Below are 15,688 nucleotides of genomic sequence, written 5' to 3' on the forward strand. Positions count from 1 at the left end.
TTTGTGTCTTCACTTTTAGATTCACCATAATGATAGCTGATAACCAATGGTTTATTTTGCATAGATGCGGACATTTTGAATTAAGCCTGTACAAACACAATTTTCACTATCTGTATCAGGGCATCCCACCGTGTATACTCTGCAGGCTTTCAAAAAATGCATTTGATTTCATGGGCTTACCACCATTTCCTTTGGTGTTGATTATACTCAAATATCTAAACCTCCTGATCATTCTAAAGGATGATCTTAAGATTGAACTACAAATGAATTTTTAACTTCATCACACATAATGTTTACCTTTTAAAACATCCAAATGTTTATTTTCACAAGCTTAGTAGTACAAGATGCAACATAATTCAAGAAAATCAACCACAATGCTAATACTTTAATATATTATTCCAAATATTAGACATTACAGTTTAAATCTTTTTAACATTAGCTCTAATGTTGGAATAACATTTAAGTTAATAAATAACTGTGAATATAACCATATGTTCAGTCTATTCTCCCCAGTTTTTCCTAAATGACAATTTTATTGTGATTTGGGTCATAAAAGTGATAAATAATTGTTTATATGCTTTCATAAATTGCATGTTTATTTAATTAATCCTGAAGAGAACCTAGAAATACATTCCAATGGGTTACATAAATTAGACGTATTTTTTAGCTCTTCGATTTTTTTTAAACATGAGTGAGTCACACTGTAACTGCTCTTAAATTTAGTGTTCATTGCACATAACATTTTTTGAAATGTATTTTCACAGGCTATAGGTAGTCATTTGCAAAAATGGCCACAATTTTTGATCCTTGAATTAAATGTCTTTCATTTATTTCAGAGAATTATGAGTTTCAAAAGCTACTGTTCTTATGGGGCAATCTGTAAAGTACTAAACTCACAAAATTTGTGGTAACAAAAGAGAGTTTTGTTACATTACACTTTCCAAATAGTAACCACATCTTCCTACTAATTTTCATGTTAAAAACACATTAGGAAAGACAGAATTACTTTTAGGTATAAAATGTTCTGAATTTGCATATTCTATAGTGCTTATAATGAGAATTTATATTGGCTTTTATATTGTTTGATAAGGTTGTCTGTGCCTCTCAGACTGCCATCTTCAGTTGTCACAAAGGCAATTTCTCTGTGAAATGTTCGTAACATGTGAGGTTGGTGTCAACATGCTGCAATCAGAGGCCTTCTAGGATTCATCCTGCCATTTGAATGTACTGCTCTATTTTGGAATTTTCCTGTCATTATCAAGTTTAAACTAACACATGTGTTGTCTGCTTTCATGGTCTGAGAACAGTATTCTGTGCTCTTTGGAATCAAATCTCTGATAAATCATATAGCTCAATTTCATCACATATGTTTTCCAAAGATTTCTAATCTCCTTGTAAAATCTTCAATACTGAACAGCAGCTCTAGCTAGCACCTATGAGCTGCATTAGGAAAAAGCTCAGATAATAAAAAAAAAGTATAAGGGTTTAGGAAAAGCATCAATGGCAGAAATAAAGTGTAGGAATTTTAAATTTAGGCAACTACTTAGGTCCAGAAAATATTTCCTTCCGGTATAAAAGGTTAAGGCTCTTTGAAGAAAATGTTATCTTCAACAATGGAAACATACATTCAAATTCTGGTCCCCAAGTTTTTAAGAAAGCCTGAAAGCTTACAGTAAAACTCTTTCCCTTTTGTACACTTTTGACAAACTATGTGTGTTTTCAGTGTAGGGACCACCTTACAATTTTAGGGTACTTGTACTCTTCCTTAGGGAAGAGACAGTTGGCATTGTTTCATGGCTGGGTATAATTCATTTATGTCTTCCCAGTTTTTCCTCTCTGATCTCTTCTTTGTGTATCTGTCAGCAGTGGTCTCCTGGGAGCAGCACTATCCACTTCATTAATAAGAAGGGATTAAAGAAAAAAGCCCCAGTCTTCTAATACACTTGGATAATTTGGTGCCATCCACAAGGCGATAGACCCCTGCTGCATAGATGTCATTAGAAAGGTACAATTTCATTACTTTTTACTGGCAGAGCCTTGAGTGAAATACAAAATATGTTGTCTCATATGTAGGGGGAAAAAAGTGCTAAAGCTTTCATTCACTTCATGCCCCTAAAAATAGTAGAATGCAAAAAATATATTTTATGGTTTTCACATGTATATTGCCTTCATTTAGTAGTCCTTGAAATCACACTTCCTATTAAATATTGAGCAAAATAAAGATTAAAAGAAAATTATTTATATTCTTAAATCTCAAATGAGATTTATATATTTTTATTAATTAACACACTTGTTTTGAATACATACTATGTGCCGGGCTCTCTGCTAGCTACTAGAAAACAAATTACAAAAACATCATTCACTTTTTTTTAACTCTAACTTATTGAATGCTATAATTGGAAGTGAGTGTAAAAGTGAGTGTATATGAAATAAACCATATGGAAGAATAAAAATGATTATAAGCCAGTATATTGTAAGTGCATTCAAAAAATCTGCTTAACACTTCCTTGTTAACCGAACTTATTTTTAAACTGACATGTTTGCTGATGGTTGATATTACCTTTTGAACTGAACCACCCTGATTTTAAGCCTCTAAGTGGTATGTTGTGCAAACATTTGAAATGACGGTGCAAACCATCTTTGGGAGATTTGCACCCTAGTTTCTATAGGTGCCGTCCCAGCCAGGAAGTAACTATATGTCACTGGCGCAGTGTGTGGTGTGGCCACGCCCCCTGAGAAAGGGGCCTGGGATTTAGGCACCTGCGGTATGCCAGTGGCACTCCCAGGCATAACACTGGTGTGACGACTCTCTGGGAATCTCACACATCACTCTTTCCTAGCACCGAAGAGAATCAGGTTTAATAGTGGTCCATTATCTCACTGCCACAGACACACAACTGCCATTAACGCTAAAAAGTGACACAGAGTTGGAACCATGCTCGAGAGAAGACAGCCCTTGATCATCAGTTATTTACAAGTCACTCCTTGCAGTGATAGGTTTTTGCTTTACTTCTAATAGCTTTTGTTTAGTGAAATTGACATTTGCAGTTCTTTGTCTAAGTTAACGGCTAGACTAGACAGTTAAGATGACAGAAACTGGGGTTTCTGGAGAACATTCTAGTGACAAAAGGCAAAGCAGGACAGAAAAACCAATTATTTTGACAAGTAAATGAGTCAGTAACAAAAATACTTTGAAAATGTGTTGGGTTATGTACAATATATCCAGAAATGAAAGACTGGTCATCTAGTAAGCTTTGAATACAGAGTGATCTGATGTCCTCACCCTTTTATTCTGCAACCATGTTGTACCTTGTCTGTCATGCATTTTAATTCATTCAAATATCATTACATTTGCAGTAAAGATTATCAACAAATGTCATGAGAAGCAAGAGAGCAGAGATTGGGACAGGGCCTTTACATCTTCTAGAGTGAATACAGCTTAATAATCAACAAAAAGCCAGGATTCAACTAGCTAAGTTCTTGTTATCAAAAATATGTCTCAGCTAATGTTTAAATACAGATAACCAACGTTACAAACAAAATCCCCAGTTTTGCCAATAAATTTTTTAAAAATAAGCAAAGTGGTAAAGGGGTTAAAAGCTTAGATTGTTAAACTGGTGTGGTGCATTTGAGGGTGTGCACTGAAAACAGATCAACCATTTGATACCAGAATACAGATCTCCTTTTTGTTTGTGATTTTTGTATGATGGTAACTTTGCCTCTGCCTCTGCAAGATTTTATGAGTCTGCTTGTCTTGAATCTCAATAGGTGCCCTTATGATTTGGGAAGGGTTTCTGAATATTCTTTTCAAACTTCTGGGCTTTAGTCCCACATTACCTTGGGCATTGAGGAGGAAGAAATACTATGAATTGAATTTAGAATTGAAATTTGGGTATTTGTGATATAAATGGAAGGAAGTAACTGATTAGCAGTGACACTTGCTAATGTTCTTTTGCCGAGGTAGTCTATACGTAAGGGATTGCTCATAAAAGAATTTGTTATATTTTCTCTCTTGAATGTGTATGACTGTGACATAGTGTATTTTGCCATTGTTAAACTCAGTTTAACAGAATAAATATTCAAATAAGAATTGACCATACCAGTATCCCAGTAGAGAAGGAATAAGCTGATAGACATGTCTTTGAGTTCTGTCAGGCAAGACTTAACCATATCTTGACACACACTTAAAATTGGTTGTTAATGAAAGGTAACTAGATAAAACAGGTATATATTTGCTTAAGGATTTTTAAAAATATTTCTTTTCTTAGATTTGAAATTCACAATAGGTTTCTTCCTTTCCTCCTTGGTAAATTATGAAATATTTATTGTTTAGACTGAGTAATATGACATGAAACAACAAACCTGTACATGTCTAATTTATAACAAATCTGTTTCCTTAATGGGTGGAAGGAAATCTGAGGACAGTTCTAAGGAGTCTTGTCTGCTTTCAGTGCGATCTTCTAGTCATACTGAAGACAATACCTCTCCAGATTGGTCTTTCCCCTTCTTCTCCTCTCCCCGGTCAATGTCAATCACGTGCACCACTCCAGGTTTTAGAATCAGGTCATCCGTCTCTACCTGACTCCTGTTGTCCTCCACCTCCATGTAGCTTCCTTTTGTTTGCTGGGCAGCTTTGCTGAAGGCTTCTTTAAAACGACGTTTGAGTTCAACATCTGGACAGAAGACATACTCATAAAGGCCGCCAGCGAGGACAGCTCCTATGATGGGCCCAACCCAATATATCTAAGGAAAAAGATGGAAGAGGATAGAGTGTAAGTACAGAAAAGCTACTCCATTGAGAAGCTCATGAATATAGAATCTAGCTGGGTTAAATTAAGAGTGTATTTGTGTCATGCATCAAAAAGAGGGGAATTGGAGAGGAAATAAGAAAACACACCAAATCCTCATCAGAGATCCATAAATTATTAAACAGCATTTGAACAGAAAACAAAAAGGAACTGTTTCATCTCTATCCTCTTTTCATTAATTATGTTCTTTCCATCTTATGATAATCCTTAATGTAAAGATAGATCCTCTTTGGTGGTACTACAAATTAAGCGCCCTAAGAATTCTTTAATTAAAATTAAAAAAAAAATTCTGGAGAGTCCTTCTCTTATTTTCTCAATATTGCCATCTTACACTGGTTTCCTGCACAATCATGATCATAACACAGACTTTATCTTTTGGGAATTCCGTTATTCAGGTAAGCATGATCAAAACCAACCCAGTGCCACCACTTAGCAGAGTTGTGAGTGCTTGTATCAGTTACTTAACTTTCCAAGTCTTAATTTCTTCATCTGTAAAGTGGGGATTATAATAATACAAACCTCATGGGGTAAAAGGATTAAATGCAATAATACTTGTAAAGTACTTAATAGTTTTTAGTTTGTAGTAATGTGCTCCATTCCAGGCTTCCAAAATTCGGTGATTTGATTTAAATGAAAACCTCGTGTTCATTACTGTGCAGATAGCTTTCATCTATGTGGTTCTTATGATGGTGGCTTGGTGAAAAAACATGAGTTTATGGCTAGTTGAGAAGTAGCAATTCCATAGGATTTCAATAAATGGAAATTATTATTATTATTATTATTATTATTTTGAGGCAGAGTCTCGCTCTGTCGCCCAGGCTGGAATGCAGTGGGTTGATCTCTGCTCACTGCAAGCTCTGCCTCCTGGGTTCACGCCATTCTCCTGCCTCAGCCTCCCGAGTAGCTGGGACTACAGGTGCCCGCCACCATGCCCAGCTAATTTTTTGTATTTTTAGTAGAGACGGGGTTTCACTGTGTTAGCCAGGATGGTCTCAATCTCCTGACCTCGTGATCCACCCACCTCAGCCTCCCAAAGTGCTGGGATTACAGGTGTGAGCCACCGTGCCCAGCTGGAACTTATTATTACATATTAGCTATCCACCTAGAATAAAGTTTTGAGTTTGAATGAAGTGCAGGCATTTGCTTTAGAGCACATGTGTGCTGTGGAATATTAGACATTTATTTAACAGACGCACTTGGGCAACAGAAACCCTGCTTGTTGAGCACTGTGCCCAAGCCAGCCGTACTTGGCACTTTTCTTGTATAATCTCATTTAATTCTAACAATAACCTATGAGATAAATATTATTATTCTTCCCTTTTTATGAAAAGAAGAGTGACACTCTGAGAGGGTAAGAAGCTTGCTTAAGATTTTGTGCTTATCAAATGGTTGAGCTGAGATTTCAGACCTGTCTGACTTCAAACCTCTCATTTGAGGCTGGGCACAGTGGCTCATGCCTGTAATCCCAGCACTTTAGGAGGCCAAGGTGGGTGGATTGCTTGAGCCCAGGAGTTCGATTCAGCCTGAGCAACATGGTGAAACCATGTCTCTACAAAATACAAAAAAAGTTAGCTGGGCTTGGTGGTGTGCACCTGTAGTCCCAGCTACTTGGGAGGCTGAGATAGGAGGATCACTTGAGCCCAGGGAGGTTGCGGCTGCAGTGAGCCATGATCGTGACACTGTACTCCAGCCTGGGCAACAGAGTAAGACCCTGTCTCAAAAAAAAGAAAAAAACAACAAACAAACAAAATGAAAGCCTCTCTTTTGAAACACTGTTCCAAACACTGTAGTATACTGTTTTCCACTGTGCTACACACTGATTTGAAAAAAAACATGATGGATGCTTTTTGTTTAAAACACCCTCTGCAAATTAATAGCAGTTTGCATCCTCATTGTAAGATTTAAATAAAACTCAAAATTTAAGCTGAGGCTGAAGACATAACATTTACAGGGAAACTGTTGCTAGTGTGGCTGGAAGAATCAAGTTCCTCTCTTGAACATGAAAAAACCCATATGAGCCTTTATCTTCTCTATGCCCTTTTAAAGGAGAAATGAGAGCCCTCCTCTAAATGTCTTTGCTCTTTGTTAGTAAGGTCTCATTAGACATGTACTATTCCACAGGCTACAAATCCCACAAAGGGAGACTAGAACAGCAAAATAATTACTACCCTTTCCAAAACATCTGTGAATAAGATACCCAGCTGCATGTTCTCAAAAATAAACAAATCTCAGTGTCAAGTTGCTATTTCAAAATGAAGTCGTATGTACTTTAAAGAATCTTTATTGCTAAAAATCTAGAAAATGTGTAAAAGTGTAAAGAAAACTAAAATAATATCATTACACTATACAAAAAACCCAATTAATATTTTAATGTTATTCCTAATCTCTCTACCTACAAATATACTTTAAATTAGTTCTAAATTTCATACAACCATTGCTATTTTTAGTAGAATTAAGTTTGGTGTAATATAACATGGGGCAACTTTTGGTTTAATCAACAAGCTAAGAATGTTCCTACTATTTAAATTTTAACTATCTTACTGCAACTGACAAGTAATTAATAAAATATATATTTTCATCTACATTTTCAAGTGCTTATAAATTTAACTAGAAGTTATTAATGACAAAATAGTTTCAGTTTAATATGTTGAACTGAAAGTTGTATTTTCATTATAAGATCAGGGCTGGGCACTGTGGCTCACGCCTGTAATCCCAGCACTTTGGGAGGCTGAGGCGGGTGGATCACGTAAGGTCAGGAGTTCGAGACTAGCCTGGCCAACATGGTGAAACCCTGTCTCTACGAAAAAATACAAAAATTAGCTGGGTGTGGTGGTGTGCACCTGTAATCCCAGCTACTCGGGAGACTGAGGTAGGAGAATCTCTTCAACTTAGGAGGTGGAGGTTGCAGCAAGCTGAGATCACGCCACTGCACTCCAGCCTGGGCAACAGAGCAAGACACCATCTCAAAAAGAAGAAAACAAAATCATATACTACTCACTAAAAATTTCCATTTCTGTTAATGTGGTAACAGTTTTTGAGACATAAATGGAGGTATCAGTGACAAAGTGACTAATCTCCTGGATGGCATTGTTGGCTAAGTCTTGGTTTGAACACCGACTCTCATTCTGTTATTTAATGCTGTAGATTACTTTTAAAGATTTAGTATACTTTTCTTAGAAGTGAATGCACATAGCAGTGGTGCATTTTCTTGTCATTTGCAGTGTACACCACAGATGAATGGCTGTGACTAGGTTAGTAATCACTGTCTGAATAAACACAAGGGGCATATTCTGTTATATTCATGAATTTTTTAAAGTTGTAAGTGACATTTGCAATATATAAATTATAATAAAAGCTAGCCCTCTTTGAAGCTGGCTTACAGGTCTCATATTTTTGTTGGCTATTGTAAGTTAGCATGTTGGTGGCCTTCACAACTGCTGCATTACTTATTTAATTTTAAAGAATTTAAATTCCTTTGCTGTGAGAAACAACTTAAACAAAATTAATTATAATATTTTAAAATGGACACTGCTATTCTCTGGAAGCACTGCCACTACATTAATAAATATTTATTTATAATAGGTTAGGTTTGAGACTGAAAAGTGAGCCTTTACTATGAGTCATTTATTTTTCCAGTTACAGTTATGGTGATAATAACATAAGCCTTTGAATTATTTATTCAACACCATCTGCAGTTTAAATACTTGCAACTTACATACTATTAATTGAGTTTATGCATTTGTAAACAAAAAAGGGTAAATATCTTTGCTGTGGGCAGCGCTTTTAAGTATTTCATTCTTTCTTTTTTTTTGCAATTTTTTCCCATTATTACTGGGAAGACTTTACTTTCAATTATTTAAACACCATATTCACTACATCATGCTGACTTTAACTTGTTCTACATAGGCAACCTCCATATACAGTGTATTCTGCTGCAATCTGTTAGATACAGTGTCTAAAATAGTGCTTCAAAAAAGGAAAAGACTATTATTGAAGGCCTAGAACCTTCAATAAGAGGTGTTTTACATCTCTTATCTTTTTACAGCACATTTGTGGTATTCTTTCCCTAGTCTTTATGAAAGATGTAATAAAGTGGGAGTCAAGGTTGGAGAAATGCAAGAGAAACTAGTAAGCAAAATAATGAAAAATAAAAGAGCCCCACAGGTAATTGTCCTCAACTGTAGGAAGATAGGAAGTATCAATATGAGGGTTACCCAATGGTTTTCCCAATTTCCCATGATAACTGCAGGTCCAAAGGATCGGGCGGGATTCATGCTGGCACCAGTATAATTGATCTATAGGAAACAAGAAAACAACTTCAGACATTGCTGAAACAGGGCTACTAGCAAGTATCATTCGTTGCAATTTGCTGTCATTTGTCACTTAGAGGAACCTCAAGATGTTAGCAGCTATATCAACATTCTCATTGCGCAGTTGGAAAAATTATAACCTAAAATGGACAGTCACGGCTGGATACTAAAGAGCTACTGCTGTAAAACACAACATCTTCAGGCCAGCTAGAGTGAGGATAAATGAGGTGGGATTGATTATATAAATGGATTTGGAAACTTACTGCAAATAAATGTCCAATTGCAACAGAAAATCCAATTGCTAAAGCTATTGAGCCAGTGACATCAGTCCGTTTGGAATCACAGCTGGCAAAGATAGTAAACACCAATTGAAATGTGATTATCAACTCAACCAGGAGACCGTGACCAGCGGTAAGATTTCCATGAACCTAGAGAAAGAAAAATATTCCATCAGAATTGAAGCAAGAGTATTTTCAATGACAATGTATGAATATAATTGTGAAAGGCACATTTTATCTGTGTAAAAAGTAAAGGTAAGTCTTCTACCCCAACTTCAACTGAGAAATTCCTTCTCTCACCCCCCAAAAAGAAGGAATAAATTTATATTCATTTTGGGTCATCACAGATGACTGTGATTACTCTTACAATGACCAAGCAGGAGTTTGTGCTGAATGTCCTTTTCTACAAAGGAAGCAAAATGTGCCACTGCAGCACTTAACTCATAAAATAATTTCTTGAGAGCCTTGTAATTTTATAAGGCAATGATTAAATCCATTAATTAGGTTTAAATTAATTAATATATATTTCAATTAAAATTTAAGCCATGTGCGTTCTTTTTTAATCAGCCCTGGTGCTGAGTTAACAACTGATACTCCTAATCAGCTAAGAACAAAACTAGGATCGGATGTCTATTTTTTTAAAGCATAACCCTTTATGTAGATCATTGTACATCTTATGAACGTGACAAAAAAATAGTTTTTTCTGCTAGTGAACAAATAATTGTAAGGAAAATGCATTAAGCTAAATATAGATAGAGTCAATACAGTAATTGGAACGGGAGAAAGAGAGGAAAAAACCAACACAATTTTCCGGCCACCTAGATTTTGTTATTTTTAAGGCACTCAAGAGCAAACAATGATTTCTTACAGATACACCTAAATACTGCCAGAATCAGTTTTCACACTGTTAAGAATCATCAAAAATTCCCTAGGAGTAAATTAGCTATTTTAGGGATGTGCCTCATGCCACCAAGGCATTATTTAGCAAAGAGTTTGCAAGAAGCTTGGAGTCCTAGTTTGAAAATAGCTAAAGACGCTACCATGGTGACTCCCAGGCCTCCCACCACACTGGGAGGTGTGACCAGATAGAGGATTCCTGCTCCAATGATGGCCCCCAGGCACTGGGCTGCGATGTAGAAGACAGACTTGGCGATGCTGATCTTCCTGGTGCACAACATGGCCACAGTCACTGCAGGGTTGATGTGGCCACCGCTGATGTGGCCAAAGCACTGCACCATGGTTGCAATGCTGAGTCCAAAGCAAAGGGAGATGAGAACCATGTCGACCGGTAAAGGCTTTTCCATTCCACCCCAGTTGATGGTGGATCCCAGGCTGAGGAGAACAAAAATAAGCATGGCCAGAAATTCTGCTGTGACTGCTTTCCAGAAAGCTTGAGTCCAGACCCCTCTGAAAGCCACCATGATGTTCTCTCTGGTACACAAAGGTCCACACTTACTGAAAAGAGAAACAAATCAGCATCAGAAGCCACTACACCCAGGTTTATGAATTTAGGTGAAGGGAACAAGGCCTTCCATCTTCGGGTACTGTGGGCAGGAGCTGCCAAGCGTAATTTGCACACCAAGAAAGAATGCTTCTGCTAAAGCTCCTTCATGAATAGTCAAGAGACTGTTATTCTAGTCTCCTTTCATTTAATATTCAAAGATCATCCAGTTTCACTGGAAAATTATCCAAACTGTCCCTAGAAAGGAAAATGTCTAAATCAAATTCCTTAAAATATTAAGAATAAAATATATTTACCTTGTACTTAATTCCCTTAGAGCAAGTTTTTAAGTTTCGAGTACATTTTATATGCCACTTATATTTTGAACATAAAGCATTAAAACAAGGTGTGCGTGGGGTGGGGGGGTGTCGTCTTTTCTAGCTTTGCGGTTGATTGCTTTGAAATGGCACTCTGAAAATCTCCCCCTTCCCTCAGACTCTGGATTGGGGGAAGCCTTCTAGGAAACCAGGGTGCTGAAGGCTGTCTTTTGAGAAAGCGAACTCATTGAGGGGAGAGGAGCTTCTGGTGACTAGCAAGGGCAATGGGAACAGGCAGGGCCTCAGCTGGGACAGCGACACTCCCTCCCTCTCCTTTGCGCCAGGAGCGAGCAGGCTGCCAGCGGGAGGAGTCCGGGAGCTGAGCCTGCCCAAGGGACACGCGCACCGCCCAGATCTGGGAGCGCGGCACGGGGACGTGTTAACCTCCGTCCCCATGGAGCCTGGAGCGCCTCTCAGAGGGCGGAGCAGCGGCCATTCCCGGCCCGTGGCAGGCTCCCGGGCGGCGGCCAGGTGCACACACAGAAGCGGCCCCGCGAGCCTGTCCGCCTGCCCGCCGGCCCGGCTGCATCCTGGCCGCTGGAGGTGGGGAGAGATGGAAGAGGAGGATGCTTTTAGGGGAGGAAGGACAGCCTCTCCTGGTGCCCGACCCTCTCTCACCCCTTGACCCTGACCGTACAACGCAGATAAACCTGCCAAAGGGAGCCTGGAGGCTGGGGTGTGCCAGCAATGCCCCGGTACCCTTCCTGCCTTCAAGGTGCAGAGCTCGGGAAGTCAGGAAAAGGGGGTGTGGCTAGGGAAACTGTGGGCCCCTGAGCCGAAGGCTCTATGGAAAACGGCTTTTCTCTAAGGTCTTTTTGATGGCTTTCTGTTACATGGGCTTATAGGACAGTGTGTCTCACCTTGCGGAGCTTCTCGGGGGAGGGTGGTGGGCAGAGAGTCTGGGAGAGGGAGGACGCCTTCTCCTCCCGTCTATATCCCTCTTGCTGTCATTAGATCTCTGGAGCAGAGAAGGGGTGGTTTGACGATATTGATGCCAACTGCCCATTCTGGCAGGAAATGGCTAGGATTCCCCTTTTGGGGGGGCAATTACCCCAGTTACCCTATCATCTAAGACTTTTGCCCTTGTCCTTTGCCTGTGATAGTCATGAGAGCCAAGAAGTATGGAGAGCATTTACCAGAGAATCTAATTGCAGAGGACCACGTAAGGGGTTAGGCAAGAAAGCCAAGTACTTTAAGAGATTAGTATTATTGTGGCTTTCCCTTTGACAAATTGCGGGGCCCTCATTTCCCCACGTCACTGAATGTTCCCGGGAGCCTGCTTTCTGCATGGGTAGTGAGGAAATGCAGTGCCAAAAAGGGTGAGGGGAATTTCCAGCTCAGCCTAGCCCTTAGTTTGCTATGGGGCTTTGCTTTAGAGGTGGAGAGAGAGAGAAAAACGCTTTCTTGCCCAGGTGCCGGTGGCAGGATAAAGGAAGAGCTGGCTCCACAGGGGGGTGGCCAGCCACATCCCACGCATCCCCTCCCCCAGTGAAGCGAATCTCAGAAGTATGAAAAACCCCAGGTGGGATGAAAACGACATCATACTCTCTAGTGGAAAAGAATGTAAAGAGACAAAAACAGTGGTTGGAATGGGGCAGGGAGGGCCCCCTGGAGGAGACCCTAAAAATATTCCCAAAGAGGGTAAACTCAGAAAAGTCACACATTGAAGTTAGGAGAGTCACTTCTGAACTCACCGGCAGCCGAGGGCTGTAGCCGGGATGGCAAAGGGGGCAAAATGCGATCATAGGTGCTGTCGTTTGTGTGGTCAGGGTTAGTGGAGAGAAGGAGGAGGACAAAACAGGAGGCTAAGGAAGCTAGGTGGGCAGGAAACATCCTTTTCAGCCCCGCAGGAGACACCAGGAGAGGTGGGACCCAGAAAAGGCCAGCCCCCCTGCTCACCCTCTTCACCTCTCACTTCTGCCATTTCCCAAGTTCTCTCCCTGCTTGGTCTCTCATGCACCTGTCTACCTCTCCAGAGGTAGTTGCTCTTTCAGCTTCAAATTTTCATCAGCCAGAGAAATTTAAAACAGTGCAAAACACCAAAACAAAACATAAACATAGTCTTTAAGAATGTTTTTAGCTCTTTTTTTTTTTTTAAATCCACAAAAATCTGATCTTCTTCCAAGGCAGATGGACCAGGCTCAGTTGGCTGTGAACCGTGAAGTTTGCTGGCAGCATATACATATCTCTGGCCTTATGAGGGCTCACCCTAGCGTCACCCATAGCACCCTGTTTTTATTGTCAGTGTTCCCTTACATGTTCACCGTCACTGGAAATGATCAACACAATTAGTTTTGCTTCTTTTGCTCCAGAACAAAGGGGGTTTGTTGATGTACCGAATCGGACACATTACTTTCTAGCTGAACACTCAGCTTCATCCACTCCAGGACAGCTGAGCATCTGGGTGAGTAATTTTTCCGAAGAAATGTACCATAGCTAGATTTACCTCCATAGGGTAATTTTCCTGGGCTTTTGCAGATCTCAAACATATGGAGGATTTGGCTAAAAAGCATCCCTTTTCTTCTACCTTCTCTATGCCTCTCTTCTGAAAATGCCCAGTACTTAGATCTAAAAGAACCACCCACCTGCCCTATAGCTGCCTTCCATATTCTGCCTAAGAAGGCACAAATATCTGTAATAAAAGAGACAGTTTCATCTTTTGGCCCTAAACATTGTTCCCTTAAGGCAAAGAAGGACTTACCCCCACCGCCTTGCTGTGGGTCTGTCACTCATGCCTTCCCCAGCCAGAGTGCAGCTCTCATTGCCTGCCCCGCAGCTCCCTGTGTGCTGGGAGTCAGATTACGGCCACTTGTCTGATTGGGTTTTTGGAGTGTTAGGGGTGGAAAGATTCTGCACCATGTGGCAATCGCTAAGTTATATTTGAACTTGAAGTAGCTTTTCTGTACCTAATCACTGTAGACACAGGGCATTTCAGGAATGCAAAAACATTTACTTACATTATGTTTTTTTTTTGAGACAGTAATTTTTGAAAATGAGGATTTCCTTAAATCTTTATTTGAATTCTTCCTACCATGAAGAATTGTTCAGAATTTGTCTTGTTTGGTTATATGTTGTAGTTGAAATTGGGCAACTATTAGAAAATGAATTTGTATAATCCAGCAGTTAAGATGAATTTAGATAGAGACTTCGGTGCATTTAGTTTTTAGCCAATGAATTCTGTTTGAAGTTTTTGATCTGAGAAGAAGCATTATAAGAGCAATTATAACTGCAGCTCCATTTATAGCACAGGCAGCACTGATTTGGACAATAAAAATAAGGAAACATAGGAAATACAGGAAATAAGACTGCTCTAGGGTGCTCACCTGACTGTTATATTAATAATCTGGGGATAAGAAGTAGCAAACTTAAAAAACATCAAAGTTGGATGGGGACGAAATTATGGGGAACTGTAGGTAAATTTAACCTCTGGAAACTTAGGGACAGGACTGATTTTATAATTTACTGGTCCCAGTGCAAAATGAATGCAGGACACCTTGGTAAAACATTATTTAAATTTCAAGATTGCGACAGCAGAGCATAAATAAAGGCTGGGTGCTTCTAAAGGCAGGACTTTGTGCAGCTGCGCAGACTGCATGCTTATGAAGACGTCCCTGCCGAAGGAGTCTGGTCAACTCTAGAAGGTCTAACCATTAGCTACCTGCGTCACCATCTCATTATTATTTTTTCTTTAAACAGACCTTAGTTGCATGGGATTGGAATAATCAGAATTCCTGATATATGACACTGTCATCACTCGTGCATGTATGGCCCTCTTATTTTCTAATAGTTAATTATAATGGCTTTTAAATAATGTAATGAACATCTATGAACCCACCACTCAACCCAACAACTAGAACGATGATAATAACTCACATTACCTATGGATGCCTCCCTTTTCCCACTTTATATTTCAGATTGGATTATTTTTTTCCAGAATGAAGTATGACAAGAAAGAAATACATAAGAGAGAAGAAAGACTGTTATACTTTTAAATCCCAGTTACAGTTTTTTTGTTTTGTTTTCATTTGCATACTTGAGACATGGGAATGGGTGAAGAGCTCTCATTAGAAAGAGGAATTCAAAATTTGAGTGTGACTTTCAGAGGAGCACTTTATTACTGCTTCAAGCATTCTCAGCTAACCAAGATTGAATTTAGGTTCTTAAGAATATGGTTGTACACAGATTATTGTACATCAGTGGTTTCTACCTTTAATATGCTCCCTGAAAGTCAGAATAAATTTTGATGAGAGGGGCAGGGAGAATTCATGTGAATCCACAAAGAACACTTAAAACATTTCATATTGATTCTTAAAGCTGTTTACCATTTGATTTTAGAATGAGATTTTAAAAAGGTGCAAAATGTTTGTTACAAATTAGAAAACTGTGACTTTCTAGGCAGATGTGCTAAATGTCATTACTCTGACCCTAAAACATTTGAGTCAGAAGTATTTTGAGGGCTGTGAAGCTAAGGCAC

At 39.2% G+C, this 15,688-nt stretch overlaps 1 protein-coding gene across 1 annotated transcript; it reads right to left on the minus strand.

The window, feature by feature from the left end:
* Positions 1 to 287: 287 nt before the first annotated feature.
* On the minus strand, positions 288 to 11,165 carry AQP4 (aquaporin 4). Its single transcript, XM_002828131.6, has 4 exons — positions 10,437 to 11,165; positions 9,382 to 9,546; positions 9,023 to 9,103; positions 288 to 4,743 (listed from the first exon to the last, which is right to left on the minus strand). Exons 1-4 carry the CDS (start codon positions 10,815 to 10,817, stop codon positions 4,465 to 4,467), a joined length of 906 nt encoding a protein of 301 aa, XP_002828177.2. The 5' UTR covers positions 10,818 to 11,165; the 3' UTR covers positions 288 to 4,464.
* Positions 11,166 to 15,688: the final 4,523 nt, after the last annotated feature.

The sequence above is a fragment of the Pongo abelii genome, chromosome 17 (assembly GCF_028885655.2).
Source record: "Pongo abelii isolate AG06213 chromosome 17, NHGRI_mPonAbe1-v2.0_pri, whole genome shotgun sequence".
In the NCBI taxonomy this organism is placed as follows: domain Eukaryota; kingdom Metazoa; phylum Chordata; class Mammalia; order Primates; family Hominidae; genus Pongo; species Pongo abelii.